This window comes from Bombyx mori, chromosome 16 (genome assembly GCF_030269925.1).
Source record: "Bombyx mori chromosome 16, ASM3026992v2".
NCBI classification, from domain to species: domain Eukaryota; kingdom Metazoa; phylum Arthropoda; class Insecta; order Lepidoptera; family Bombycidae; genus Bombyx; species Bombyx mori.
The window spans coordinates 2797062-2824293 of NC_085122.1; the positions used below are offsets into that span (position 1 = coordinate 2797062).

At 39.6% G+C, this 27232-nt stretch overlaps 2 protein-coding genes across 6 annotated transcripts; one reads left to right on the top strand and one right to left on the bottom strand.

Moving 5' to 3' along the window:
* Nucleotides 1-2608: 2608 nt before the first annotated feature.
* LOC101746300 (uncharacterized) lies at nucleotides 2609-26973 on the bottom strand. 4 transcript variants are annotated; one of them, XM_062672921.1, is made up of 6 exons: nucleotides 26856-26973; nucleotides 24745-24818; nucleotides 8982-9055; nucleotides 8403-8447; nucleotides 5704-5910; nucleotides 2609-3032 (listed from the first exon to the last, which is right to left on the bottom strand). In XM_062672921.1, coding segments are annotated over exons 1-6 (735 nt in total). In that variant the 5' UTR covers nucleotides 26858-26973; the 3' UTR covers nucleotides 2609-2699. The 4 variants fall into 4 exon arrangements, with proteins under 4 accessions (XP_062528905.1, XP_062528906.1, XP_021205496.1 ...); XM_062672922.1 differs by lacking the exon at nucleotides 8403-8447; XM_021349821.3 differs by lacking the exon at nucleotides 24745-24818 and having other exon boundaries at nucleotides 26856-26971.
* On the top strand, nucleotides 9573-22071 carry LOC105842073 (CLIP domain-containing serine protease B4). 2 transcript variants are annotated; one of them, XM_038016274.2, is made up of 9 exons: nucleotides 9573-9713; nucleotides 11422-11634; nucleotides 14363-14715; nucleotides 15145-15235; nucleotides 17088-17204; nucleotides 19522-19692; nucleotides 20366-20536; nucleotides 20769-20925; nucleotides 21849-22071. In XM_038016274.2, the coding sequence occupies exons 1-9, from the start codon at nucleotides 9684-9686 to the stop codon at nucleotides 22037-22039; spliced, it is 1494 nt and encodes a 497-aa protein (XP_037872202.1). In that variant the 5' UTR covers nucleotides 9573-9683; the 3' UTR covers nucleotides 22040-22071. The 2 variants fall into 2 exon arrangements, with proteins under 2 accessions (XP_037872202.1, XP_037872203.1); XM_038016275.2 differs by lacking the exon at nucleotides 11422-11634 and having other exon boundaries at nucleotides 9604-9713.
* Nucleotides 26974-27232: the final 259 nt, after the last annotated feature.

The following is a 27232-nucleotide window of genomic DNA, read 5'->3' on the forward strand; positions in this document are numbered from 1 at the left end:
TTTTATTATACTTTATTTTTTTATGAACGGAGTGGGCCTATGAATGACATATCGGAATGGAAAGTCTACATATGTTCTACCTTCCCATTAGTTTGGGTTCACGAAACGGCTCAAACGTTAGATTGCAAAATAAATTGTATATTTTTTGCCTATATGTTGTTTCACTATTTTGTCTTCTATTTTGAATAAAAAGTGTATGTTATTATGATTCAGAAATACTACTTTTCTCTGTACCCCTCACAGCGGGCATCCAAAATTGCATTATGCTCAGTTGAGTAGTTACGACGTGAAGAAGTAAGAAACAAACTCAGTCGCTTTAGTATTAAAATTTATAATGTTAGGTATGGATTTATTAATGTTTTGTTATATTGTTGCTTTCGCATATAATATTGGTATTACCACTCCAGTTTTCGCGCGGTGCTTCTCGGGTACCGGAGTCTGCGGCCAGAGACACGCCGGCTGCACCCAGGTAGAGTATTTTATTCGATACGCAGCCTCCATAATGCTCAGGTCGTTTCTGAATGTTTGGTAGTCGAATTCCGGGTGAATTTTTATATCTTCGCTTTTAATCTGTCACATAAATATGCATTTAAAACACTTAGACTTTACGACATTTATCGAAAGAGCCTCGTTGGTCTGCCGAGTATATTGAGTCGAACGCGAACTTGTCTAATGGTCAAAAGATTGATGATGAATGAATCCGGATGAATTTTTATATTTTTGTTTTCAACCTGTCACATATTAAAAATATGCACTCAAAACTTTTTAGACTTAACGAATTTTATCAGTAAAGTGTCTTTTTTTCTACCTATTCACTGGTAGCCTAAGAAACTATTCCAACTACGACCGGCCGGTAGGAGCTCACGGGCTCAAGTTGAATTTACTAACACTACTAGCCCTAGCAAGAGCAGCGGTTCGCAGGTTCTGCCATCGGATCGGAATCGCGATCCACTCCGAAGATAGAGCGAGAAACTCAGAGGGCTGTGTCTATGGGTTAGTTCGCTCGTCGAACTCTTCGTCGTCATCGACCAGCTCGACGAGGACGGTGTCTGGTGCTTGAGGGTCCTAAGGGAACCGAGAGTGAGTTCGGTGGATCCAACAACACAAATTTCGGGCGAGGGTGGCTTTGCGTTGCTCCGTCGCGGTCCAAGTGTTTGTGGGGCATTCAAGATACGCAAATTTTCTGGACAACATATACGTTGTGGGTTGAAGTTCAATTAGTTAATACGTTAGCATGTTTGTACCGGCACGAGCTGGGGTTAAGGATGAATAAAAAATGTTCACCGAAACACAAATTAAAACTAAATTCAATTATTAAGACGTTTAAGGTAGACCTCACTATCACAATCAATCGCCTTCTTGAGGTAATCCATTCGTGATGGGTGGATGAACTCACAGCCAACCTGGTGTTAAGTAGTTACTGGAGCCCTACAGCATCTACAATATCCATCAGGCGTTGAGTCGTTATTGGAGACCATACACATCACAACGTGAATGCCACCTCCAAGTCTCAACTTGAGGTCTATGTCTCATCATCTTTACCCTTAAAAACAGAAAAGCATTACTGCTTCATGGCAGAAATAGGCAGGGTGGTGGTACCTACCCGCGCGGACTCACAAGAGGTCCTAACACCAGTAATTACGCAAATTATAATTTTTGCGGGTTTTTTTTATAACTTTTATTACACGATGTTATTCCTTCACCGTGGAAGTCAATCGTGATCATTTGTTGAGTGCGTATTTCATTAGGAGTATTGGTACCCGCCTGTCGAACCCCGGTGCATCGCTCAACACGTTTGCAACGGACGTCTTATCCTTTATGCCGAGTTTACATTACGAAATTAGTGTCATGCATGTTGAGCTCAGTTTCACGAAAGTAGTTTCGATATATGCGAAAGTAATTTCGTCAAAAAATTAGTGTCGCGAAATCCACAGTATCGCAGTAACCATGGCGCAATCACCATCAAAGCTAAATTCTATGCTATATTCAATGTAGCTAAAGAAATGCTTATATACCTATAAACTTAAAAAAAGACTATCAAGAAAAAAAAAAGTTGGTAGATTCGAGGATGGTCAACAAGAAGGCATTTAGGTGCAATGAAGTTAGTCTCTGAATTAGCAGATGAAGATCCTGAGAGTTATAAAAACTATTTTCGAATGAGTGAAGATAATTTTGATTTTTTACTATAGGTGTTTCGGGACCCTTGTCATTGATATTCATTAATAAGATCTATATTTTTATCTGTACTCCATCGTTGGTTTACCATTTTCAACGTTTGAAGCGCGTCCGAACTAACAATACACACGTCCGCACAGCGCAGGCCCTTTCGCGACATTAGTTTCACGTCGCGTTTACACTATGAAATTAGTTGCATGACATTAATTTCACCAAAAAATCGCGCATGGCACGAAACTAATTTCCATGCATGAAATTAATGCATGCATTACGAAAGTATTAAATTACACGTGAAACTGTTGGTAAAACTAATGTCACGAAATTAGTTTCATGCCACTAATTTCGTAATGTAAATTAGGCCACGACGACTTCAAATGTTTTTTTTGCAGTAGATCTGCTTTAAGGTTTTATGAAATAAAGAAAATAACAGAAATTAAGTATGTACCAAATTTTATTGTTTAATGCAAAGTGAGTTAATAATAATAATACACAGTTCAAGTATTTAAAGTCGAAAATGCTTTACTTTATCGCGCAACTCCAGAGGTTGAGTTTTGGAAAATTGTCAAAAACTCCGGTGTATAGCCGGTTGCATTCAATTTTGATATAAGCAGCATATTCGGAAGCTCTGGGCGCGTCGGAAAGCTTATCTCGTTTCCGACTTGTGTCGTATTATTGTCTCTGCATATTTCGCGTCCATTGACTCTTATAATCTTGACACGCGGTATCGGCCGGGCATAATCGTAAGATGTAACAAACCTTACAGTTTCTTCACTCCTTGTACTTTCATAATTGAAATAATCTCTTCTATGCATTATGAATTCTTGTAAGTTTTCGGTCGACGTAGATTCGCTGTCGCTCTGTAATAAAACAAAGTCGGGTTTCTAATTCGAACAGCAGCGAATGATCTATAAAACGTTCGAATGTCTGACACAACCTTTGAAAAGGTGCTTAAGAACATAAAGACGCAATGACTAATTCCCTTATATTGGTGCTTACGATCTAATAAGATTCAATCATCAAGATTGCATAGTGGGTTTTATTTTAATTTTTTATTGCTGGACGAGCTCACAGCCCATCTGGTGTTAAGTGGTTACTGGAGCCCATAGACATCTACAACGTAAATGCGCCGCCCACCTTGAGATATAAGTTCTAAGATCTCATTATAGTTACAACGGCTGCCCCACCCTTCAGACCGAAAAGCATTACTGCTTCACGGCAAAAATAGGCAGGGCGGTGTTACCTACCCGCGCGGACTCACAAGAGGTCCTACCGCCAGTAAAAGAGTTCCTACCACCAGTCGCTATTGCTCGAGGATATCAACACCATCAGAGATCAAGCTGATATCTACTGCTGAGGACTCTCCTCAAGCCTCGTTTGAAGAAGGACATGTTATAGCGCTCGGAGAACACCGTGGGGGGGGGGGGGGAACTCATTCCAAAGCCGGATGGTACGTGGCAAAAAATATCTCTGGAAACGCACTGTGGATGAACGTTCAAACCCGGTTAACCAAAAAATTATCCGACGAGTTACCGCCCGATTAGCCTCCTCATGTCTGTAGGCAAACTCTATGAGCGTCTGCTCTACAAACGCCTCAGAGATCTCTCACGGCTGGAGTCACGCAAGGCTCTGTCCTCTCGCCCCTCCTATTTAGCTTATTCGTCAACGATATTCCCCGGTCGCCGCCGACCCAGTTAGCTTCATTCGCCGACAATACGACTGTTTACTATTCGAGTAGAAATAAGTCCCTTATTGCGAAGAAGCTTCAGAGCTCAGCCGTAACTCTAGGACAGTGGTTCCGAACATGGAGCAAAGACATCAAGCCAGCGAAAAGCACCGCAGTGTTATTTCAAAGGGGAAACTTACCGCTTATTCCCTTACGCATTAGGAGGAGAAATATCACACCCCCAATCACCCTCTTCGGCCAACCTATACCCTGGGCCAGGAAGGTCAAGTACCTGGGAGTCCCTGGATACATCCATCACATTCCGCCCGCATATAAAAACAGTCCGCGATCGTGCCGCATTTATTCTAAGCAGACTCTATCCCATGATCTGTAAGCGGAGTAAAATGTCCCTTCGGAACAAGGTGACACTTTACAAAACTTGCATAAGGCCCGTCATGACTTACGCGAGTGTGGTGTTCGCTCACGCGGCCCGCACACACATAGACACCCTCCAATCCCTACAATCCCGCTTTTGCAGGTTAGCCATCGGGGCTCCGTGGTTCGTGAGAACGTTGACCTACACGACGACCTGGGCCTCGAATCAATCCGGAAATACATGAAGTCAGCGTCGGAACGGTACTTCGATAAAGCTGTGCGTCATGATAATCGCCTTATCGTTGCCGCCGCTGATTACTCCCCGAATCCTGATCATGCAGGAGCCAGTCACCGTCGACGCCCTAGACACGTCCTTACGGATCCATCAGATCCTTTACATTAGAGACCTTTACATTAGATGCCTTCAGCTCTAATACTAGAAGCAGGCTTAGGGACCCCGGTAACTGTATTCGTCGAACTCGACAAAGAGGTCGACGTGCAACCTAACCTATGCATCAGCCCGCTGAGTTTCTCGCCGGATCTTCTCAGCGGGTCGCGATTCCGATCCGGTAGTGGATTCATTCGCGAAGCAATTGCTCTTGGGTTGCTAGGTCTCCTTCGGAGGCGCTTGGGCAGTTGTTAGCAAATCCCACCCCTCCTGGCTGAGCCTCTGTTCGCCCACCTGTCCTGGTGAAACTGGTAAGGCCTTCGGGCTACCAGTAAAATTTTAATCATAAAAAAAAAAGATTAACGTAATGGATCCAGGTAGTATTTAGTATTTATAGAATTAGAAAAATTGCTATCCGCCCGCGGGATTATAGCATCGGCATAACCGTAACTTTCTATAAGGGTAGGTACATCATACGCTTCATCTCATGCGTACAACAGGTGCATCGCCTCACGGAGCACATTCTTGTGGGACTTAATCGACCAAAACCGTTATACACGGGAGCTCTCTTCTTCAACGTCGCAAAAGCGTTCGACAAAGTCTGGCCCAACGGTCTGATTTTCAAACTATTCAACATGGGCGTGCCGGATAGTCTCGTGCTCATCATACGGGACTTCTTGTCGAACCGCTCTTTTCGATATCGAGTAGAGGGAACCCGCTCCTCCCCGCGACCACTCACGGCTGGAGTGCCGCAGGGCTTCGTTCTCTCTCCGCTCCTATTTAGTTTATTTATTAATGATATTCCCCGGTCGCCGCCGACCCAGCTAGCCTTATTCGCTGACGACACAACCGTTTACTACTCAAGTAGAAACAAGTCCCTAATCGCGAGTAAGCTCCAGAGTGCTGCTCTTGAGTTGTTAGGTCTCCTTCGGAGGCGCTCGGGCAGCTGTTAGCAAATCCCACCCCTCCTGGCTGGGCCTTTGCTCGCCCACCTGTCCTGGTGAAACTGGAAAGGCCTTCGGGCCACCAGTAATCTCTCAATCATAAAAAAAAAATTACTTCATCCGGCAAGCCACGACGGCTGTAGTACAAAAAGTCTTACGGCAAACATATGAGTTTTGCGATTCAATGCAATGTAAATCCACATGTAGTCTGCAACCATTTCAGGAGGCAGCACTAATACGCCATGCCACCGATCTGGTGTCGATGGGGATATCTCGTAAGTGAAATACTCAGGACACGGAGACGTCAATGCTGCTTGTACAGTTCTCGTCGCCACAGCCAAAACCAGAGAGACCACACCAAAGATCTGAAACATGAGATCTCGTTAGTTTTATTGGTAGCGGGTTTATAGGTGGTGATCTATTTCAGATTTTCTTCTTTTGTAAATGGGTCGTTTTCAATTTTGCTTTCCAAAAAAGTAACGATTTCGTGAATTTAAACTTTCTCTAATTTTTCATATTTTTTTTGTAGTTAGGCGTGTTCAGAATAAAAAATGCTTCATTACAATCCTTTATTGATAATCTCTAATATATAAAATTCTCGTGTCACGGTGTGCGTGATTGAACTCCTCCGAAACGGCTTGACCGATTTTCGTGAATCTTAGCGTGCATATCGGCCAGAGTAGCGAATCTGACAACATCTATTTTTCATCCCCCTAAATGTTAAGGGTGATCCACCCCTAAATTTTTTTATTTATTTTTTAAACAAAAATTTTTATTTTTGTTTTTTTATGATACAGCATACAAAAATACATACAACCCTAAATTTTCAGTCCTCTACGATTAACCCTTATTTTCTATTTTTTAATTAATTGTTTTGGCTAGATTTTAATTTTTACTTTTACTTTGTCATGAATTAAAAAAAAATCTAATGTTACTCTCAATTTTTCATCCCTTTATGATCAACCCCTATTTTTTATTTGTTAATTATAAACTTTAATTTTTTTGGCATGTTTTTTTTATTTTGTTATGACTTAAAATAAAAAAATTCATATTACTCTCAATTTTCACTCTTATACGATCAACCCCTATTTTTCCATCCCGATTTTTTTTTTTATTCTATGCACAGATCCGCAATAAGGTTGCAAGATGGCAATCAAATATTATAATTGTAGTACGATAAATTCTTATTCAGAGTTTATTATAATTTCAAGTTCCTTTAATTATGATTTTTTTTAAATTCAATTTGATCTCTCACCCTCTCCGGTCGACTACTGATCAACTATGAATCGATCAGTTATCCCCGCCAGGTGTCACCACTCATCCAGCAAACATAGGGATGAGGACGAAGCCGGTCTCCTGTCTTACTCACTATACATTTTTCAGCCTAATTTTTTGGTTTTATTTGTTAATCAATAGTATGTTCAGTAGGTCTGAGAATCGGCTACTATCTATTTTTCATATCCCGAAGTGATAAGGTTTGTTCACCCCAAACATTTATTTTTTATTTTTTGGATATTTTTTTTTGGTTATAATGAAGTAGTATTATGTGGTTGAATGATGTTTTTTTTTTCTACACAAGAATTTCCCTAGAAATCTTGTTTAAGGCAACACAACGTTTGCCGGGTCAGCTAGTATTATATAATATTCATTTATATTTTTATTTTACGCATTTGATAACGCCAACACGGTTGACAATTTAAATAAGAACTTTTTTTAAAAAGCTTAGAATCGTAGTTCGTAGTTCTTTTGTTTGAGAATTCGGAACATTTATTCGGACTATTAGTGGTCCCGCAGTAGTCGAAATTCGACTATAATTAATTGAAATTATAATTTTGAACACTATTATGGTTCTATTGTCAAAAACTTTACTTCTATAATCCCAGATTTCGTCAAGACTACACTATAGAGAGATAATATTGAAGATAAACAATATTAATCTATTCTCAATTTGACCACAGACTTAAGCAAGTTTGACAATAAACAAAGAGTATTTATCTGTGAGTGTGTGGGTGTGGGTGTGTGAAGGGATAGTACTCTAAAAATATTGCTTATTACTAAGTACGGAAGGATATATTTGGGATAATCCAGTGATGTCCTTTTATCAGTGCGCCACTCGCAATCGGTGGAAAGTTCATTCCTTCTTCCGTACCCGTTGTCAATACATCCTGGCCTCGGGAAGATACTGAGTATTACAACAGGTCTTTTGCAATAGAGATTTAAAACGGGGCCAACGTGGTAGGCGCAGCTCGTCTCATAACCTGAATGTTGCTGTTCTTTTGAGACATGAGGTCACAATATTATAGTAGGTTGACGTTGTTTTACAGAAACCGGAAGGCTAATTTGTAATTTGCCCACTTTGAGTTTTTTCAGTAGACAGCGGCTTGACTCTGCCCCTGGCATTGCTGACGTCCATGAGCGACGGTAGTCACTCACCATCAGGTGGGCCGTATGCTAGTCTGCCTATACGGCCATAAAAAAACAATATATTACAGAATGCTAGTCATTTATCACGGAAGTCGTGAACATATATTGGATTACGAGATTTAGTTGTGAGAATGAAAGTTGACGAAAAGTTTGAGCACCGATATAATTTGTGTACTGTCTACAGTTTCGAATGAATCGGTGAATAATACAAACTGGACAAAGCCCTCACAACAAACCCATTTAATATTTTTCATTATCTAAAAGATTGATACAGCACGAGTTATAATGAGATCGATACGTAGTATGTAGTATTGGAATCGTCGTGGCCTAAAGGATAAGACGCCCGATGCATTCGTATCTAGCGATGCAACGGTGTTCCCGCTGAATCCCGGCGGCGCTGGCGGGTATCAATTTTTTCTAATGAAATACGTACTTCACAAATGTTCACGATTGACTTCCACGGCGAAGGAATAACATCCTGTAATAAAAAGCAAACCCGCAAAATTATAATTGCGTAATTACTGGTGGTAGGACCTCTTGTGAGTCCGTACGGGTAGGTACCACCACCTCGCGTATTTTTGCCGTGAAGCAGTAATGCGTTTCGGTCTGAAGGGTGGGGCAGCCGTTGTACCGTACTGAGACCTTAGAACTTATATCTCAAGGTGAGTGGCGCATTTACGTTGCAGATTTATATGGACTCCAGTAACCACTTAACACCAGTCGGGTGTGAGCTCGTCCACCAATCTAAGCAATAAAAAAAATGTAACTTTAAAACAACAAGCCCATGTAATATTGTTTATTATCTAAAAGATGAATACAGCAATAGCTACAATGAGATCGATAGGTCCGTAGTATGTAACAACTTAAAAACAGCCTTTGTATGACCTGAGACCGGATCGCGAACAGAATATCATTGTTTTCCTTATACTAAATACTGTCACTACACCGCGCACGAAACATTTTAACTGCTTATTTCCAAACTTCGCTATTTCGAATATAAAAAAGAACTTACCGCAATTGATATAATATTTAAAAAAGTCATTATTAACTTCTCGCACTTGTTTTGTGGGGAAAACTCCGTAACACCTGCAGACAGATTTGTGGCAATTCAATGTTCGACAATCTCAGTGTTGCAATTTAAAAATTTAAAACATCCGTACTATTAGGTTGGAACGTAAAAGGTTTTAGGTTGTTTATTTTAGCTAAGCACTTGTTGTAAAAAAAATCTCCAAGCATTGTAAGGTGAAGCATTCACATTGTTACGTTTAAGGTATGCAGTAACACCTTGGACTGGAATATCGTTCTCTCATCTATGCAATAGAAATAAATATTTGTTCCTTGATCTATAGAAAAGTTGCTTTGAATCGTAATTTTAAAAGTTATTGACTATTTCCGAAACTTTGATGAGGAATGGAAAATATATGCAATGCTGTGTAATAAGCTTAACATTACTTTAAAAGATAAGAACGACTAAGATCTAATCCTAATTGCTTGAGCATCCGTGACATTGGAACTTCTGAGCTCCGATTGGAATACTAAGTGTTTTACAACAAATATATGTTTTGTAAAATACTGCATTTTTACTCGAACATAAAAATACAGCGGTTTTAAATTTTAAAATGGCAACCCCAAGTTTGTCGAATATTGTATTGTCATAAATTTGTCTGCAGACGTTACGGAGTTATCTCGGTGAAAGGAGTGCGCAAAGTTAATAATGGCTTTTATAAATATTATATCAATTAATGTAAGTTCCTTTTTATAATTTATTTAAAAAAGTGAATTTTGAAATTAAGTAAGTAATTAAAATGTTCTGTGCGCGGTGTAGTGGTAAGTGTTTAAGGAAAATGTTGATATTTTGTTCGCGACCGGTCTCTGGTCGTACAAGAGTGTTTTTAAGTTACACATGGTTACACACTACGTATCGATCTCATTGTAACTTGTGCTGTATTCATCTATACTAAAATTATAAAGCTGAAGAGTTTGTTTGTTTGAACGCGCTAATCTCAGGAACTACTGGTCCGATTTGAAAAATTCTTTCAGTGTTAGATAGCCCATTTATCGAGGAAGGCTATAGGCTATTTATCATCACGCTAAGATCAATACAGGCGGAGAACCAATAAAGAATGTTTCAAAATCGGGGTTTTTCCCTTTTAAGGTCTTCCACTGCGCGCGCTGCGGAAACGGTTAAAGTTTCGCTAAAATAATGTATGAGAGAATTGTTCCCCTTTAAATAACCTATAAAAAGTTCGCGAAAGCATATGTCTATATACTAAGGTTGACCCACTATAACATTTTTTATGCTTACCAAGTTCTAAAATAAAGCATTATTTGTGAAAGTGTTTTTATGAAGATGATTTTAATCCCTATCCAAATAAATACGTTATTCATTACGAGGCTTTAAGAATTATAGATTTTTCTGGATTTCTCCAGGATCTTATCATCAGTCCTTGATGATTGCCATGCCAAAGGAACTATTCCACGCGGACGAAGTCGCGGGCAAAAACTAGTCTTTTAGTTAATAAACAATATCACATGGGCTTGTTGTTGGGGGTTTTTTCCAGTTTGTATCATTCACCGTTTCAGTCGAAACTTTAGACAGTGCACAAATTATATCGGTGCTCAAACTTTTCGTCAACTTTCATTCTTACAACTAAATCTCCTAATCCAATATTATGTTTACGACTTCCGTGATAAATGACTAGCATTCTGTAACAAAACTCAAAGTGGGAAAATTACGAATTTATGTAATTAAGTACCTACCGATGGACCGCTTCCACAAGCCTTCTACTATTCTGTAAAGCAGCGACAACGTTTTTATTTTTTGTTTTTTTTTATTGCTGGATGATCTCACAGCCTACCTGGTCTTAAGTGTTTACCGGATCCCGTAGACATCTACAGCGTAAATGCCGCCATCCACCTTGAGATATGAGTTCTAAGGTTCAGTATAGTTACAACGGCTGCCTCACCCTTCAAACCGAAACGCATTACTGTTTCGCGGCAGAAATAGACGGGGTGGTGGTACCTACCCGTGCGAACTTCCTAGATATCCTACCACCAGTAATTATGCAAATTATAATGTTGCGGGTTTGATTTTTATTACACGATGTTATTCCTTCACTGCGGAAGTCAATCGTGAACATTTTTCAAGTACGTATTTCGTTAGATAAACCATATATTGTGACCTCATGTCTCAAAGAGACAGCAACATTCAGGTTATGATACTAACTGCACCTACCACGAGGCCATCGTTTTAAATCTCCTTTGCAAAAGACCTGTTGTAATACTCAGTGTCTTCCCGAGGCGAGGATGTATTGACGACGGCTACGGGAGAAGGAAGGAACTTTCCGCCGATTGCGAGTGGCGCACTGATAAAAGACACACCACTATTTGGGATGATCACTGGATTATCCCAAATATATACTCCCGTACTTAGTAATGAGCAATAATTTTAGAGTTGTATCCCTTCACTGCTGCTCATACTGCTGGTGTCAGCTCAAACGAAGACGCAGCCCGCGCTGGTGTCTCCGTGCCCTAGTGTCTTCGAATACGACACAAGCATACAGCATCCGGGTAGATGGTACGGCGTTATCAAGCTATCAAGCGACTACACTATCCACTCGTTGTGGTTGAACATACATCTGGACAACTATTCTGAGGCGCTTAAGGTGAAAACTACTACTACTAAAACTACGTGTTTTGATGGCATTGTAGAATTTATAAAATTTCAACATTTTTAGCTTAACTTACGCTTGCATGTAATACCGAACGAACATCTTGAAATTAAATTTCACCATTTAATAATATAGTAAAAAATTTAGGAGCTATAACTATGACTTCGTTCGTTTTGTAAGATCGCGATATTTCAGTGCTGTTGCATGTATCATTGTCATGCTATAAAGCATAATGTTTATGTTAAGGAATGAATCTTTTTTTTTTTATCAGCTTCTTTTTCCCGGACTAAAAAATAATCTATTTCATTCCCAAAATGAAAATATCGTCAGACAGAACAAATCGAAGTCCCAGGGAAACCAAGAACATTCTATAAAGACTGTTCAATTACTTGAGAATACTTTGAGAAAATTTTGTAATAAGAAAAATTATTATAAAAAAATGTTTGTTTTCTGCTCCCTCAAGTCGCCCCGAAACGAGCACGAAAAGGACGGCTATAGTTCCGACTGAAAATACTCATACTCCTAGTAAACCTTTACAGCTTTTTAGAAATATATTTTAACACTAATCATACCAACACTTACTGGTACCTATTTCTACTATCATCATCATCATCATCATCATCAACAGCCCACAGCCGTCCACTGCTGGACATAGGCCTCTCCCAATCTACACCACTGAGCCCGGTCTGCGGCTCTCCTCATCCACTTCATGCCGGCCACCGTGTGGAGGTCATCGCACCATCTAGCCAGGGGGCGACCCACGTTACGTATTCCGCTGCTACTATAGCGGTAGATAATGGTATACGACCAGTATTACTCAAAATAAACTAAACAATTTAATTTAATTTAATTATCTAGTGTTAATTTGTTTATATTGGTGGGAACCTTTAATTGGCTTTTTGTTTCTATTATTTGTTATATTATTATTCTATGTTACTTGGTTGTTGATTCTCCTTGTAGTAAATAAATAAAAAATAAATGTATAATAACTAGATTAATTGGTAAAAAAAGGTCATGAAGTCAAATGTGCAAAAGCAATAAGATGATACGTACATTTTCAATGCAAAAGTTCCAAATGGGAACCTTAGCATTCCAGTCGCCAAGTATGATCGTGATCTGACGGTCTGGTATCGCATCAAGTGTCTTCTCAAGATTCCCATAGAATTCTTTGATATCCTCGTCTGAAGCTTGTGCTGTAGAAGCGTAGATTTGTACAATGTTCAAAAGGCATAGTTTTGTATTGAATTTCAGACTGATGATTCTATTAGACACAGGGTTGTATCCGAGGATAAAATTTGTTCATGTATGGTGGCAAGAGTATAGCAACGCCATTCCTGCTCAAGTCATCTCTGCCTGAGAAGTACAGAGTGCTTCCGGTAGTGATGTTAAAATGGCCTTGCCCGCGAAGATGGGTTTCACTGATGCCCAGTATAGAGATTCTGTGATGTTCTCTTTCACTGTCAACAATGCTCAGTTTTCCTGGATGTAGTATTCCGTTTGTATTCCAGATACCAATTCGATGATGTGTTCGTATTGAGATTTTATCTCGTACATGTATGGTTCTTCCAGTAACATTTCTTCGTTCAGAGACCTGGTGACCTATCTCATCGGGAACTTCGGTAGCAGATTTCACACCATCTGGCCCAGTTACCTGATGGCGGCGGGTGTTAGCCGCGTCGTACGACAAATCTCGTTTATTCCTTGTATCATGGGGTGGTTTTCTTGGGATATAATCATGGTGGGTTCCCACGTCCTTCCATGTCAGTCTTTTAGAAGGGATTTAGTCCTTCACAGCCACTGAAAGCCGGTGCGAGATCGCTATGTGGACTCGGAGAGTGGGTTATTTGACCGCCGCCCACTACTCGGCGTTGACATTTTACAGTTGGCATTGTCTTCTATAAAACCAACCCTCCTCCTTTTGCATCTGGGCTTGGGACCGGCAACGACGGAGTTAATAATAATGATCAAAAACAAAAAAAAGACTTCAATTATTAATCTTCATTATCATTATCAATACAACTAACTGACACTGTTATCACCAAGAAAATCCTCATATTTCAAGAACTCATATTTCATGGTGGATGGTGGAATTTACGTTGTCTATGGGTACCAGTAACCACTTGACACCAGGCGGGCCATGATCTCATCAACCCACTTAAGCTATAAATAAATTATTGCCATCACTGTTTTCGCGTCCTTTGGCCAGCGAGCTGCGTACGCCATTGACACACATGAGACATTCTCCTTCTTTTTCTTTATTGCTTAGATGGGTGGACGAGCTCACAGTCCACCTGGTCTATCGATGCCCGCCTTTATCTGCCTGTAGCAGTTACATCTTTGTTTCGCTTACCAACTGCACTATTCTGATTAGTACAGAGTGGTATGAATGAATTAGTCGTAAAGCCAAAGGCGGTATTTTCATTCGGTCTATGTTTATCGTGACGTAATCAATCTAAGAGTAGGCAATTCAGGGTAGCCACTATTCGAAAACAAATGAAAGCTAACATGGTATTTTCAAATGCACGTTGGATTTCTAGCTTGGCACATAGAAGCTTTCCAAGCTTAACAACAAATAGGCGGTTACCTCGTTTAATTGTTAGATATTAACAAGAAATCAACACAATACGTCTTCCCTCTCCGATTCATAAGTCGTACATCACCACAGATTAATTTAAAAAAGAATACATTATTAATGTGATATTATTAACTTTATGTTTTTTAGAACTGTCTAGGGAGCGTGACGCAGGAGAACAAATACAAATTTATGATCAACAGAACGGATTTCGTAATCCACCCCGGCGAAGTGAAGAAAGTACAGATTTATGTCGAATATAACATTACGAGCTCTCCTCCTAAAATGATAGGTATAGTATTTAATGGTCGCAGAATATGCGGGCCGTCATTCGTTCTGTCCCTATTACATTCAGACTATCGTTATCACGGGACCGATATGCGGGGATGTCCTTATCGACCAAGCGCTCTGCCTTCCTCGGAGGAGGAAGCTTCCAGTAACCGAACATACAATATACAAAGCACTACCGACAGCGGCGTAGTTCCTAATCCAACAAACAAGACGTGAGTATTATCTTCAAACATCTATATACATATATATCATTATGGACACTTCATTTTGTACGTTTGTGCTGTTTGTCCTAAACTATTCATCCGACAGTGTCAGTCAGAGTGGAGCGTGACGATGCTTCAGAAACAGTTATCCCTCACGAGAAACTAAAATTGCATATCTTTTTGTTGCGAATGAATCATGCCTCCAGTCTCGAGAGATGGCCTCAAAGGGGGTCACGGGCGACGGTAACCACTCACTATCAGGTGGGCCGAATGCTCGTCTGCCTGCACTGGCAATAAAAAAAAAATTGGGTTAGTACATAAGTACCATTGGAGTTATATACAGATTTCAATTAACTCGGGATTCACCGTCTGCACTGAGCACGGTTATTGTATCTGCTTAAATAATCATCCCTGGTAACGACGTATTCATATTTGCAGTGAAAACAAGGACGTTGACGATCTATTCGGCGGGCCAGTATCCTTTGTATTGCCGGATACAGTTAATAACTTTCACAACAAGAGCGAACGCGTAAGTTCCAATATAAACTATTCCTCTGATGGTTTCCTGAGTGGAGTTTTTTGAAGTGAAACTTCTTTAAGTGCGTTGAGAAAAAAAGTTGGGTCGTGACAGATTCATTACGACTGGAGATAAAGTATACAATTTAAGAAGAGCGAGAATGAGAAAATAGACAGAACGTCTAGCGAACCACTCGACCGTGGAGAGGGGGAAAGGACAAAACGAACCAGGACGTTTCTCTTAAACACAGTTATACATTCCCGGTTACGAGAGAAATTTGATTTTGGGATGAAAAATGAAGTAAACCAAAATACTACACACCGCAAAAGAAGTTTCACTTCCTAAGAATTTTCCTAATATGTACCTGGTGATTCAGCTTCTATCTTAATTCGTTCGTAAAATGGTTAACACTAAAATTGCGACCTTCTAAAATTACCAAAATTCGCTCATCTATTTCCACTATTAGTCATTCATTCAATTTCATTGCATTAATTATTAGTTAGTGCTGATTATTAAAACATCAAATTGGATCGTTACGCCGGTTGTATGGATAGCCAGTTCATCAGCATCTCGGTCGCGAGACGTTGGAAGATTGGTTCGGTTAGTCGTTTAGTCCCATAGAACATCATTTACAGGTTTAAGCTCAGCCAAGTTGATTGGTTAAAACTGGTTCCCACTTGTCGGGTGTCGGATTGGTATGCACACTTATCGGAAACCGATTTTGTGTCGGCGTCGACATTAAATGTCGGGTGCCTTTCAGCCTTCGACGCCTGGAAAAAAATCTTATAGGATTTCGCTCGCCTATTAGTAAGAATAACGCTGTTCATATCGGATGTCCGCCGGGAAGGTGTATTACTTTGTTTGCTTATAATTTTTGATTAAACGGAACAGAATGGATCTTGATACATGTTGTATTTAATATGGGCAGTGTATGATATCTCCACAAAAAGAAGTCCGGACTAATGTTTACCAAAATGGCGGCAAAACAAAGTAGTATACCTTCCCGGCGGACACCCGTTATTTGTCGGGTGTCGGGCTATTAATTAAATCTAATAATTTCGTCACTTCTCAATTCTGCTATTAAGTTGTGAAATGTTCCCAATCTAAATCTTTTACTTGGAATTAGGTGCACCCAATATTTTCTTTTCTTTGCTGTCTTTCTCAGTTTTCTTCATAAATAATAATATATTACAATAAGAACTTCGTCGACGTCTGTCGTGCGCATTCAACTCGCGTAGAGTGATAAAAATTGGCACCAGCTTCGACTGTGTCCAGCATTATTAAGCGACGTATGAACAAACGCGCCGTCATCAGTGTGCTTAGTGCGAGTTTCTTAACTTTCTCGATAACGTAAAAGTTTACCCAATTTTGTATGCAGGTGGAACAGCGCCCCTAGCGGCAAACCTACGAAAACGATCCCATTCCATACAAATATGAGTTAACTTTTACGCTATGGAGAACGTTAAAAAACTCGCACTAAGCACACCGATCAATATACAAATCTGACACCCGACCAGTGACAACCAGTTCTTAAGACGTCCCACCGCGTCGCTCGGGAACGCCAGCATCGGCTGACTTATTTACTGTTTCACTGTACATTGCGAGTCGAGTATTATTGATTGATTTATATTGATATTAAAAAAAAAAAGACATGCCCGCTGAGTTTCTTGCCAATTCTTCTCAGGACGGAGGTTAGTTCTTGTGAATTGGCGGTAGTTGTTTTGACGTTCAACAAGTATGTACTTTCATTTATGTTGAATAAAAAATTTTTGATTTGATTTGATTTGATTTGATTGAGAGATTTCTACGTTTTCATTTTATTGTAGGTGCCGACGGATTCATGGATGCGACTTATTTTTTTCAGAGCCGTTGTGGTAGAATATACGCAAAATCACCTTTGGTCATTGGAGAAGCGATCGAGACCATACATTGGCCTTGGCAGGTGTTAATATTAAGGTCGATAAGCGCTCATACATATCATGTAAGTTTATATCATGTTTTAAATTTTCATTGAAATGAACAGTTGTAATTTTATTAATTATTATCCTGCCCTTCTCCCAGTCACCTGGGGTCGGCGCAACATGTTTTCTCCTTCCATACTCTTCTATCATATAGCATTTCTTCGCTCACTCCCCTCTTACCCATATCGTCTTTCACGCAATCTTACCATTTCTTCTTAGGTCTACCTCTTCCTCTATATCCTTCCACATTCATAGTTAACATTCTCTTACCAATCTCAATTTCATTTCGTCTCATCACATGTCCATGTCATCTGATTTCATTTAATTTCATCTCAGTTGATTAATGTCTCAAATTAATCATCTTCATTTCATTTCACTCCATGTTGTCATCTATACATATAAATAAAATTGGAGTGTCTGTTTGTAATATTGAAATAACCGCTTTTAACTACATGCATATGAATATACTTATATATACGGCACATACACCAAAATAACATTTTTTACTATTTTTGTCTGTCTGTCTGTCTGTCTGTCTGCTGTCTGTCTGACTGTCTGCTGTCTATCTGCTGTCTGTCTGTCTATCTGTCTGTCTGTTTGTTCCGGCTAATCTCTGGAATGACTGGACCGATTTTGACGAGACTTTTACTAATAGATAGCTGATGATATAAGAAGTAACTTAGGCTCCTTTTTTAGACTAGCTTCGCTCCGTGGCGTCACCCGCGGTACGAGAATAACCGCGGGTAACATTGCGGGACTCGGCTATCAAAAATAAAATTTAATGTTTCCAAAGCGAAGCGAGGGCGGGTCGCTAGTTTGTCAAAAACTAAGAATATAAATTAAAATAAGACTTGACCTCAAGGTTTTAGTTAGCAGGTCATAAAACCCCTTAAACCGTTCGTGACCACACAAACTGTAAATAAAAGTCTACGAAACGTCGGGAATTGTAGAATAAAAATAATGGACTACGATTTCCAAAAACCGAAATAGACTAGTATTTTAGGTGTACAAATAAAAGTTACAATGAAAATATAAAATAAAATAGTAAATAAATATATTTATTACAGACAATATTAACGGAGTCTTATTACGATTTTCACAATAAGCTCCCGATATTTTGGCGCTGTGACAAGCGCTGTGATCACGGGTAGACTGAAGACTGCGGGTAGGATGTTAGGAGGAGATAAATCTGTCCACCCTCTTTTTAGTCCCCTTTTTTTTGTTTTGTTAATATTGGAACTGTTTGACTGGCTCCGGAAATATACGCTCACAGTTTTTTCGAACACTTTGAGAACCCAATTTAATAAGTTTAATATTGCATTCCATTCACTAGATAACTTGTGATTTCAATTGCTTTGTTAACCAGTTTCTTCGTGTAGTTCAGTGGACTGTTTCTTTGGTTTATGAAACTCAATCCAGTGTCTAAGTCCGAACTCCAATTTATGTTTAACGATAGTAGCTTTTTTGATTTCCTTGTTCTCAATTACCCTGATATATTCATTCATACTACCCTAGGCATGGTACAGTTAGTTTTGCCAATGTAGGGCTCGCCACAGCTGCAGTCTATTTTGTAGATACCAGGAGAAGCTCCATAGAAAAGCTATGATTCCGTGAACATAGGTTCTGTAAGATTTTCGTGAAGGTGATAAATACAGCTTTTATTTCATATTTATATCAGAATTTGTATCTTATCTGTCACACATTGAAGGTATGCTACGCTTGTTCGGTCTCAACAGTGGTCTCGCGTTTTTGGAACAACTATTGGGATGCGCCAGACTCTTACCAATACCTTTTTGTCCATCCGACACTATATTAAGAGGTTAGATAGATTTGTCTACTCCGAACTTCCTACCCGCAGTCGGCTTACCCATGATCATGTCACTTTTAATGGCAATCCCAAAATATCGGGAACTAGATAAAAGTAATAATGGTTATAAAAGCTCGTTAAGCACTAGTGTATGTTTTGTACTTAGCTCAGTACTTACCTCAATATAATACACAAAGATTTTAAAGACACTTTTTTGGTTGTGGTTGAGGGATTACTGGTGGCCCGGAGGCCTTTCTAGTTTCACCAGGACAGGGCGAGAAAGGGCTCAGCCAGGAAGGGTGGGTTTTGGAAACAGCTACCAGAAGAATTTATAAACGTAATATAAATAAGCTATCTGGATAGATATACGAATACTCCAAGTCTAAAGATAGGAAGACAATGCATCAATGAAAATGACTATAGTTGATTTCTTGAATTTAAACTGTGAGTGTTCAAAATGATCTACGGCCAAATCTAAGAGGCTGAAGTCCAAATGGTGTTTAAATGTTTGTATCTCTTTACTTCCCCAGATGACGGACTTCAAGTATCGGTGTAGCGGCACTCTGGTTTCGACGCGGCACGTGATCACGGCTGCTCATTGTCTCACGGCCCGGGGTCAGCTCATCGAAAGAGACCTCCAATTAATTGTTGCAGGGCGGCACCATTTGCACGTTCAATTAGTTAACGAAAAGCACATATTTGTAAGTACGTCCTGCTTTATGGCAAAGCTGGTTATTTGGTACTGGAACAATAAAATGTCTGTAGGTATATCTATAGGTTCTCATCAAATGACACTCATCTAGTGCAAAAGGAAACCTAACTAGAAGTATTTGGCGTCAAAAATGTTTAAATCAGTGCCGTGGTGTTCCCTTTTCGATCGAGTCATCAATAAAACCAGCTTACTAGCCAGTTTCAAGGTTGTTGGTACAACAGCTTGCTGCTTCTTTAAAATAACTTTCTAAAATAATTCTACAATCAATTCCACGATGCAAGATAGCTTAATAACTTTGCCCGAAACACGTGTTCTGAGGTCTTAGATATTATGATAATCAAATACACTTTATAACAATTATTTTTAAAAAAAATATTGCCTTAGTGGGCAGATGAACATACAGTCCAACTGATGGTGAGTGGTTACCGTCGCCCGTGGACTTTAGCAATGGCAATGCACAGTCAAGCCGCTGCCTACTTGTGTGTAGGTTCTCTCAACAAAACTCGTTTGAAATTGGACATGTTGTAGCGCTCAGTCAAATCTTTTGACCAATAGACAAGTTCGCGTTCGACTCATCATACTCAGCGGACCAACGACACTTACTTTCGATAAATTTCGTCAAGTATAAAGTGTTTTAAGTGCCTATTTCTATTATATGACAGGCTGAAATCAAAGATATAAAAATTCACCCGGAGTTCGACTACCAAACATTCAGAAACGACCTGAGCATTGTGGAGGCTGTGGATCGAATAAAATACTCTAGCTGGGTGCAGCCGGCGTGTCTCTGGCCGCAGACTCCGGTACCCGAGAAGCACCGCGCGAAAACTGGAGTGGTAATGCCAACATTATATGCGAAAGCAACAACAATATAACAAAAAATATAAATAAATCCATACCTAACATTATAAACGCAAAAGTGACTGAGTTTGTTTCTTACTTCTTCACGTCAACCTAATGCGTAAGTAGAACATAACCCGGTGCAAATGATCGTGTTTTGTAATCCGACCACATTTGAGTCTGATTCTGACAATGATGAAGGGTATGGTAGATGACGACTTCTTGCAGGTGGGGGGCTGGGGTTTCGATAAGTCAGGAGAACCAAATGAACTATTAACTACAATCGAAATGTCCGAGGTGGGCACGCAGTCCTGTCTTCAAGCTCACGATGCTTCGTTGGCGAACTACTTAACCGATAAGGTTTACTGCGCGAAATATGTCAATGGTACGTACTTATTTTAGTAGCAAATCTAGACGATATAAACGACGATTGAATCATGCCTAAAATAAGTTCGTGAAATATTTATATTTAAATTGAGTCCTATAGATGATCGATAGGTCCATCCCTGGTCACCCAATTTGGCCAATTATTACCTGTTAATATGACCTGGGCCAGGAAGGTCAAGTACTTGGAAGTCAAGTACGGATGCATCCATGACATTCCGCCCGCATACATAAACATTCCGCGACCGTGTGGCATTTATTCTCCGCAGACTCTACAGGACTACAGATCTGTAAGCGGAGTAAAATGTCCCTTCGGAACAAAGTGTCACTTCAAAATTTGTATAAGGCCCGTCACGACATACGCGAGTGTGGTGTAAGCTCACGCGGTCCGCACACGCATGCACCCTCCATTGTGGCTGTCGGAACTCCGTGGTTTGAAGTCGTCGTGGTCTAAAGGATAAGACGTCCGGTGTATTCATATGTAGCGATGCATTGGTGTTCGAATTCCGCCGGCTTGTACCAATTTTTCCAATGAAATACGAACTTGAACAACGATTGATTTCCATTAAACGGATAACATCGTGTTATAACAATATAACCTGCAAAATTGTAATGTTCGTAATAACTATATAACTATATAATAGGTACCACCACCCTCCCAACTGGGATCTTTCAACACTCGAAAATTATCTTTTATAAATTATATAAATATTTTTTTCACAATCATCTGACTGTGGTCTGATGCTCAGTGGTCTTACTCTAGACGTGAACACTTGGAAGTAGCTACTTGCAAGTTCAAAAAGTTTCATAAACAGGTCGTTGTCTAATGAGATAGTTTCGAGCTGCGAATCTTTGTCAAATAGTGAGTCACGACGAGTCCTGACCTCACAGGAAACTCACGAAGCAGAGGACTGTGTGTTCCAGGCACTAGTAACTGCCACAACGACAGCGGGGGCGGCATGATGGTCCGAGTGAAGAACAAATGGTACCTGCGCGGCGTGCTCTCGTTCTACTACTCGCCCGAGCTGCAGCACGCCTGTCAGAGTCACGCCCTATTCACGGACGTCGCCAAGCACTTGCCCTGGATCAAACAGCACGTCTACGACTTCTTGTGATGTCAAAGAATAACAATAAACGAATACCTAAACGTTTTTGTATTTATTTAAGTGCGTGTGTATATCGCATTCGTGCCCTACAACGCGATGTAAAATCTCGCATCGCCGAAGTTCAAGATGCTAGATGGTCCGATTTCTTAGAAGGCATCGTGCCCTCCCAACGGTCTTACTGCCGCTTAGCTCGTACTCTGAAATCGGATACGGTACTGCTCTACAAACGCTTCAGAGACTTCATCTCATCCAAGGGTATTCTCGTCGATGAACAATTCTGATTCCGCGCAAATCACTTATGCGTAAAACTGGTGCACCGCCTCACAGAGCAAGTTCTCGTAGGGATTAACCGACAAAAACCCTTCTACGCGGGAGTTGTTTTCTTCGACGTCGCAAATGCGTTCGGTAAAGTCTGGCACAAAGGTTGTATTTTCAAGCAATTCAACATGAACGAGCTGGATAGTCTCGTGCTCATCATACGGGACTTCTTATCGAACCGCTTTTTTCGATATTTAGTCGAAAGAACCCACTCCTGCCCGCGACCTCTTACAGCTGGAGTCCCGCAAGGGACCGTCCCCTCGCCGCTCCTCCTTGGTTTGTTTACTATCGACTTTCCCGGTCGGCGCCGACCCAGCTAGCCTTATTCGCCGACGACACGACCGTTTACTACTCGAGTAGAAATAAGTCCCTAATCGCGTGTAAACTCCAGAGCGCAGCCGTAACCCTCGGACAGTGATTCCAAAAGGTGAATAGACATTAAACCAGCGAAAAGCACAGCGAGGTACCGAACGGTAAAAGACTATTTGTGAACGTTACACCAAGCGGTAGCCACAGTCGGGAATATGAGACTCAAAATTAAATGAAATATTTTCACAGGGTGCCAATAAGAAAAAAACATAAGCGCATCCATTTAAATCTATATATACACACACAAACACATACAAAAAAGTAAAGATTATAAAATTAATGACTACAATTTAGTATATATTTTAAAGGGTAGTTTATATTTTAGTATATATTTTACTTAGTTTGTTAAATTAATTGAAGGTGGCCGTAAGATGTTGATGATATAACTTTAGGAATTGTGATTCTGAAGTACACTGGCTTGGGGCCTGGGATCCAATGAGGGTATTTCAGCTCCTTAGCATGAAGTAACAATCAGTAGGTACAAAGTCGGTTTCCGGGACGCTACAGAACGATCCACGGAATATATTCAAACGATCAGCAAAGTCACAAGAAAAGGGGCCATCTACAGAGATCAGAGAAACTCAGTGGGCTGTGTCTATGGGTTCATTTACTCGTTGAGCCCTTCGTTGCAAGCGACGGATTCAGCGAGGACCCTAGCCGGTGTTTGAGGTAGCTAAAAGCACCGTTCATGGATCGGAAGGATCTGTAATGGCGTGTTTAGGGCGACGTCGACTATTTACCATTCGGCCCACAGGATTCCAATCCCATTCTCACGGATCGTTTGGAACCTCTGGGTCTGCGGAGGGACTTCGGTTCCCTCTGTATTTTGTACCGTATGCTCCATGGGGAGTGCTCTGAGGAATTGTTCGAGATGATACCGGCATCTCGTTTTTACCATCGCACCGCCCGCCACCGGAGTAGAGTTCATCCATACTACCTGAAGCCACTGCGATCATCCACAGTGCGTTTCCAGAGGTCTTTTTTGCCACGTACTATCCGGTTTTGGAATGAGCTCCCCTCCACGGTGTTTCCCGAGTGTCCTTCTTCAAACGACGCTTGTGGAGATTATTAAGCGGTAGGCAGCGGCTTGGCTCTGCCCCCAGCATTGCTGAAGTCCATGAGCGACGGTAACCACTCACCATCAGGTGGGCTGTATGCTCGCCTGCCTACATGGGGCAATAAAAAAAAGGATCAGGTATGGGACTGGCTTTACTGGCTACACTTAGGTTATATATAATTTTACTCTATGGGCTACACGAATTATAAGGTCCTAAACAAAAGAATTCGTATTACAGATGTTGTAAAATCATGGGCCGCAAAAAAATATATCACTCTCTTCGGCCAACTCACACCTTGGACCAGGAAGGTCAAGTACCTGGAAGTCACCCTGGATGCATCGATGACATTCCGTCCGCACATTAAATAGGTTCTTTGATCTGTAAGCTTTTATTTTCATGAACAATTCGAAATTCGAATTCAATAAACATTTTTGTGGCCAGCCTTCTAAAAGAAAAAGTTTTTACTGTGTGACAACACTTATGACCTGACTAGGTATATACTCGTAGTTTTAAAGATTTAAGCATACATAGGGACAGACAGATATAGGGACAGAGAAAGCGACTTTGTTTTATAGTATGTAGTGATGCTAGTCATTTATCACGGAAGTCGTGAACATCTATTGGATTACGAGATTTAGTTGTAGAATGAAATTTGACAAAAAGTTTGAGCACCGATGTAATTTGTGCACTGTCTAAAGTTTCGACTGAATCGGTAAATAATACAAACTGGACAAAGCCCCCACAACAAACCCATTTAATATTTTTCATTATCTAAAAGATGAATACGGCAAAAGCTACAATGAGATCGATAGGTACGTAGTATGTAACAACTTAAAAACAGCCTTTGTACGACCAGAGACCGATCGCGAACGAAATGTCAATATTTTCCTTATACCAGTACACCGCGCACGAAACATTTTAACTGCTTAATTCCAAAGTTTGCTATTTCGAATATAAAAAAGAACTTACCGCAATTGATATAATGTTTAAAAAAGTCATTATGAACTTCTCGAACTTGTTTTGTGGGGAAAACTCCGTAACACCTGCAGACAGATTTGTGGCAATTCAATGTTCGACAATCTCAGTGTTGCAATTTTAAAATTTAAAACATCCGTTTTATTAGGTTGGAAGGTAAAAGGTTTTATTTAGGTTGTTTATTTTAGCAAAGCACTTGTTGTAAAATTTATCTCCAAGCATTGTAAGGTGAAGCATTCACATTGTTACGTTTAAGGTATGCAGTAACACCTTGGACTGGAATATCGTTCTCTCATCTATGCAATAGAAATAAATATTTGTTCCTTGATCTATAGAAAAGATGCTTTGAATCGTAATTTTAAAAGTTATTGACTATTTCCTTAACTTCGATGAGGAATGGAAAATATATGCTATGCTGTGTAATATGCTTATCATTCATCATGCAGCACTCAATCAACTACTCCGCGATATTCAGTGATTGTTCTAGTGCTATTCAAGCCATTTCAAAGAATCCGATAAAGAATTGTTTAGAAAATCCGCTAGTTTGTATAATCAAAAACCTGTTGTTCACCTGTCATCAAAACAACATTAAAGTTGAAATAGTTTGGATCCCTTCACATACAGGAATTCTTGGGAATGAAACTGTGGATCAAATGGCTAAAGAAGCAACACATAGTGGTGATTGTGTGTACTACGCGAATGTAAGTCGTGATCTTATTCATAATATTAAACTTAATCTCGTATCAGACTGGCAAAAGCAATGGGAAACCTACAAATATCAATATTCTAAAATAAATCCTAGTGTCTTTATCAAACCTTGGTTTTATAAGTTCAAAAAATTCAACAAGCAAATAACTAGTGTACTTATCAGGCTGCGATTGGGTCACTTTTGTTCACCACAATTTTTATTTAAGCTAAAAATTAAACCTTCTCCTATGTGTAGTTGCGGTAAATCTATCGGTACTTTAGATCATATCTTTCTGGAATGCGCTCTTAATGATGAATGCCCACCACTATATTGTTTACTAACTAACACTAACATCCCGTTCCCAGTTAATATGAACTATCTCTTAACATTCCCTAATCCTAAAGTTGTAAATGCATTAGCTTATTTTATTTCCCGCAATAACATTAAACTGTAAAAATATTTACAAATTTTTCTCCAGTTCTCATTCATCTCATCTGCTACAATCTATATCTATCTATATCACTGATATTCTATCTACCTGACATTGGCAGAGTCATTCGTAAAAGAAGAGACTCGAGCCATAAAAAAAAAAAAAAAAAAAAAAAAAAAAAAAAAAAAAAAAAAAAAAAAAAAAAAAAAAAAAAAAACCCCCAACAACAAGCCCATGTAATATTGTTTATTAACTAAAAGACTAGTTTTTGCCCGCGACTTCGTCCGCGTGGAATAGTTATTTTGGCATGGCAATCATCAAGGATAATTCTTAAAGCCTCGTAATGAATAACGTATTTATTTGGATAGGGATTAAAATCATCTTCATAAAAACACTTTCACAAATAATGCTTTATTTTAGAACTTGGTAAGCATAAAAAATGTTATAGTGAGTCAATCTTAGTATATAGACAATATGCTGTCGCCGACTTTTTATAGGTCATTTAAATGGGAACAATTCTCTCATACATTATTTTAGCGAAACTTTAACCGTTTCCGCAGCGCACGCAGTGGAAGCCCTCAAAAGGGAAAAACTCCGATTTTGAAACATTCTTTATTGGTTCTCCGCCTGTATTGATCTTAGCGTGATGATAAATAGCCTATAGCCTTCCTCGATAAATGGGCTATCTAACACTGAAAGAATTTTTCAAATCGGACCAGTAGTTCCTGAGATTAGCTCGTTCAAACAAACAAACTCTTCAGCTTTATAATATTAGTATAGATGAATACAGCACAAGTTACAATGAGATCGATACGTAGTGCGAACCATGTGTAACTTAAAAACACTGTTGTACGACCAGAGACCGGTCGCGAACAAAATATCAACATTTTCCTTAAACTCTTACCACTACACCGCGCACAGAACATTTTAATTACTTACTTAATTTCAAAATTAACTTTTTTAAATATATTATAAAAAGGAACTTACATTAATTGATATAATATTTATAAAAGCCATTATCAACTTTGCGCACTTCTTTCACCGAGAAAACTCCGTAACGTCTGCAGACAAATTTATGACAATACAATATTCGACAAACTTGGGGTTGCCATTTTAAAATTTAAAACCACTGTATTTTTGAGTAAAAATGCAGTATTTTACAAAACATATATTTGTTGTAAAACACTTAGTATTCCAATCGGAGCTCAGAAGTTCCAATGTCACGGATGCTCAAGCAATTAGGATTGGATCTTAGTCGTTCTTATCTTTTAAAGTAATGTTAAGCTTATTACACAGCATAGAATATATTTTCCATTCCTCATCGAAGTTAAGGAAATAGTCAATAACTTTTAAAATTACGATTC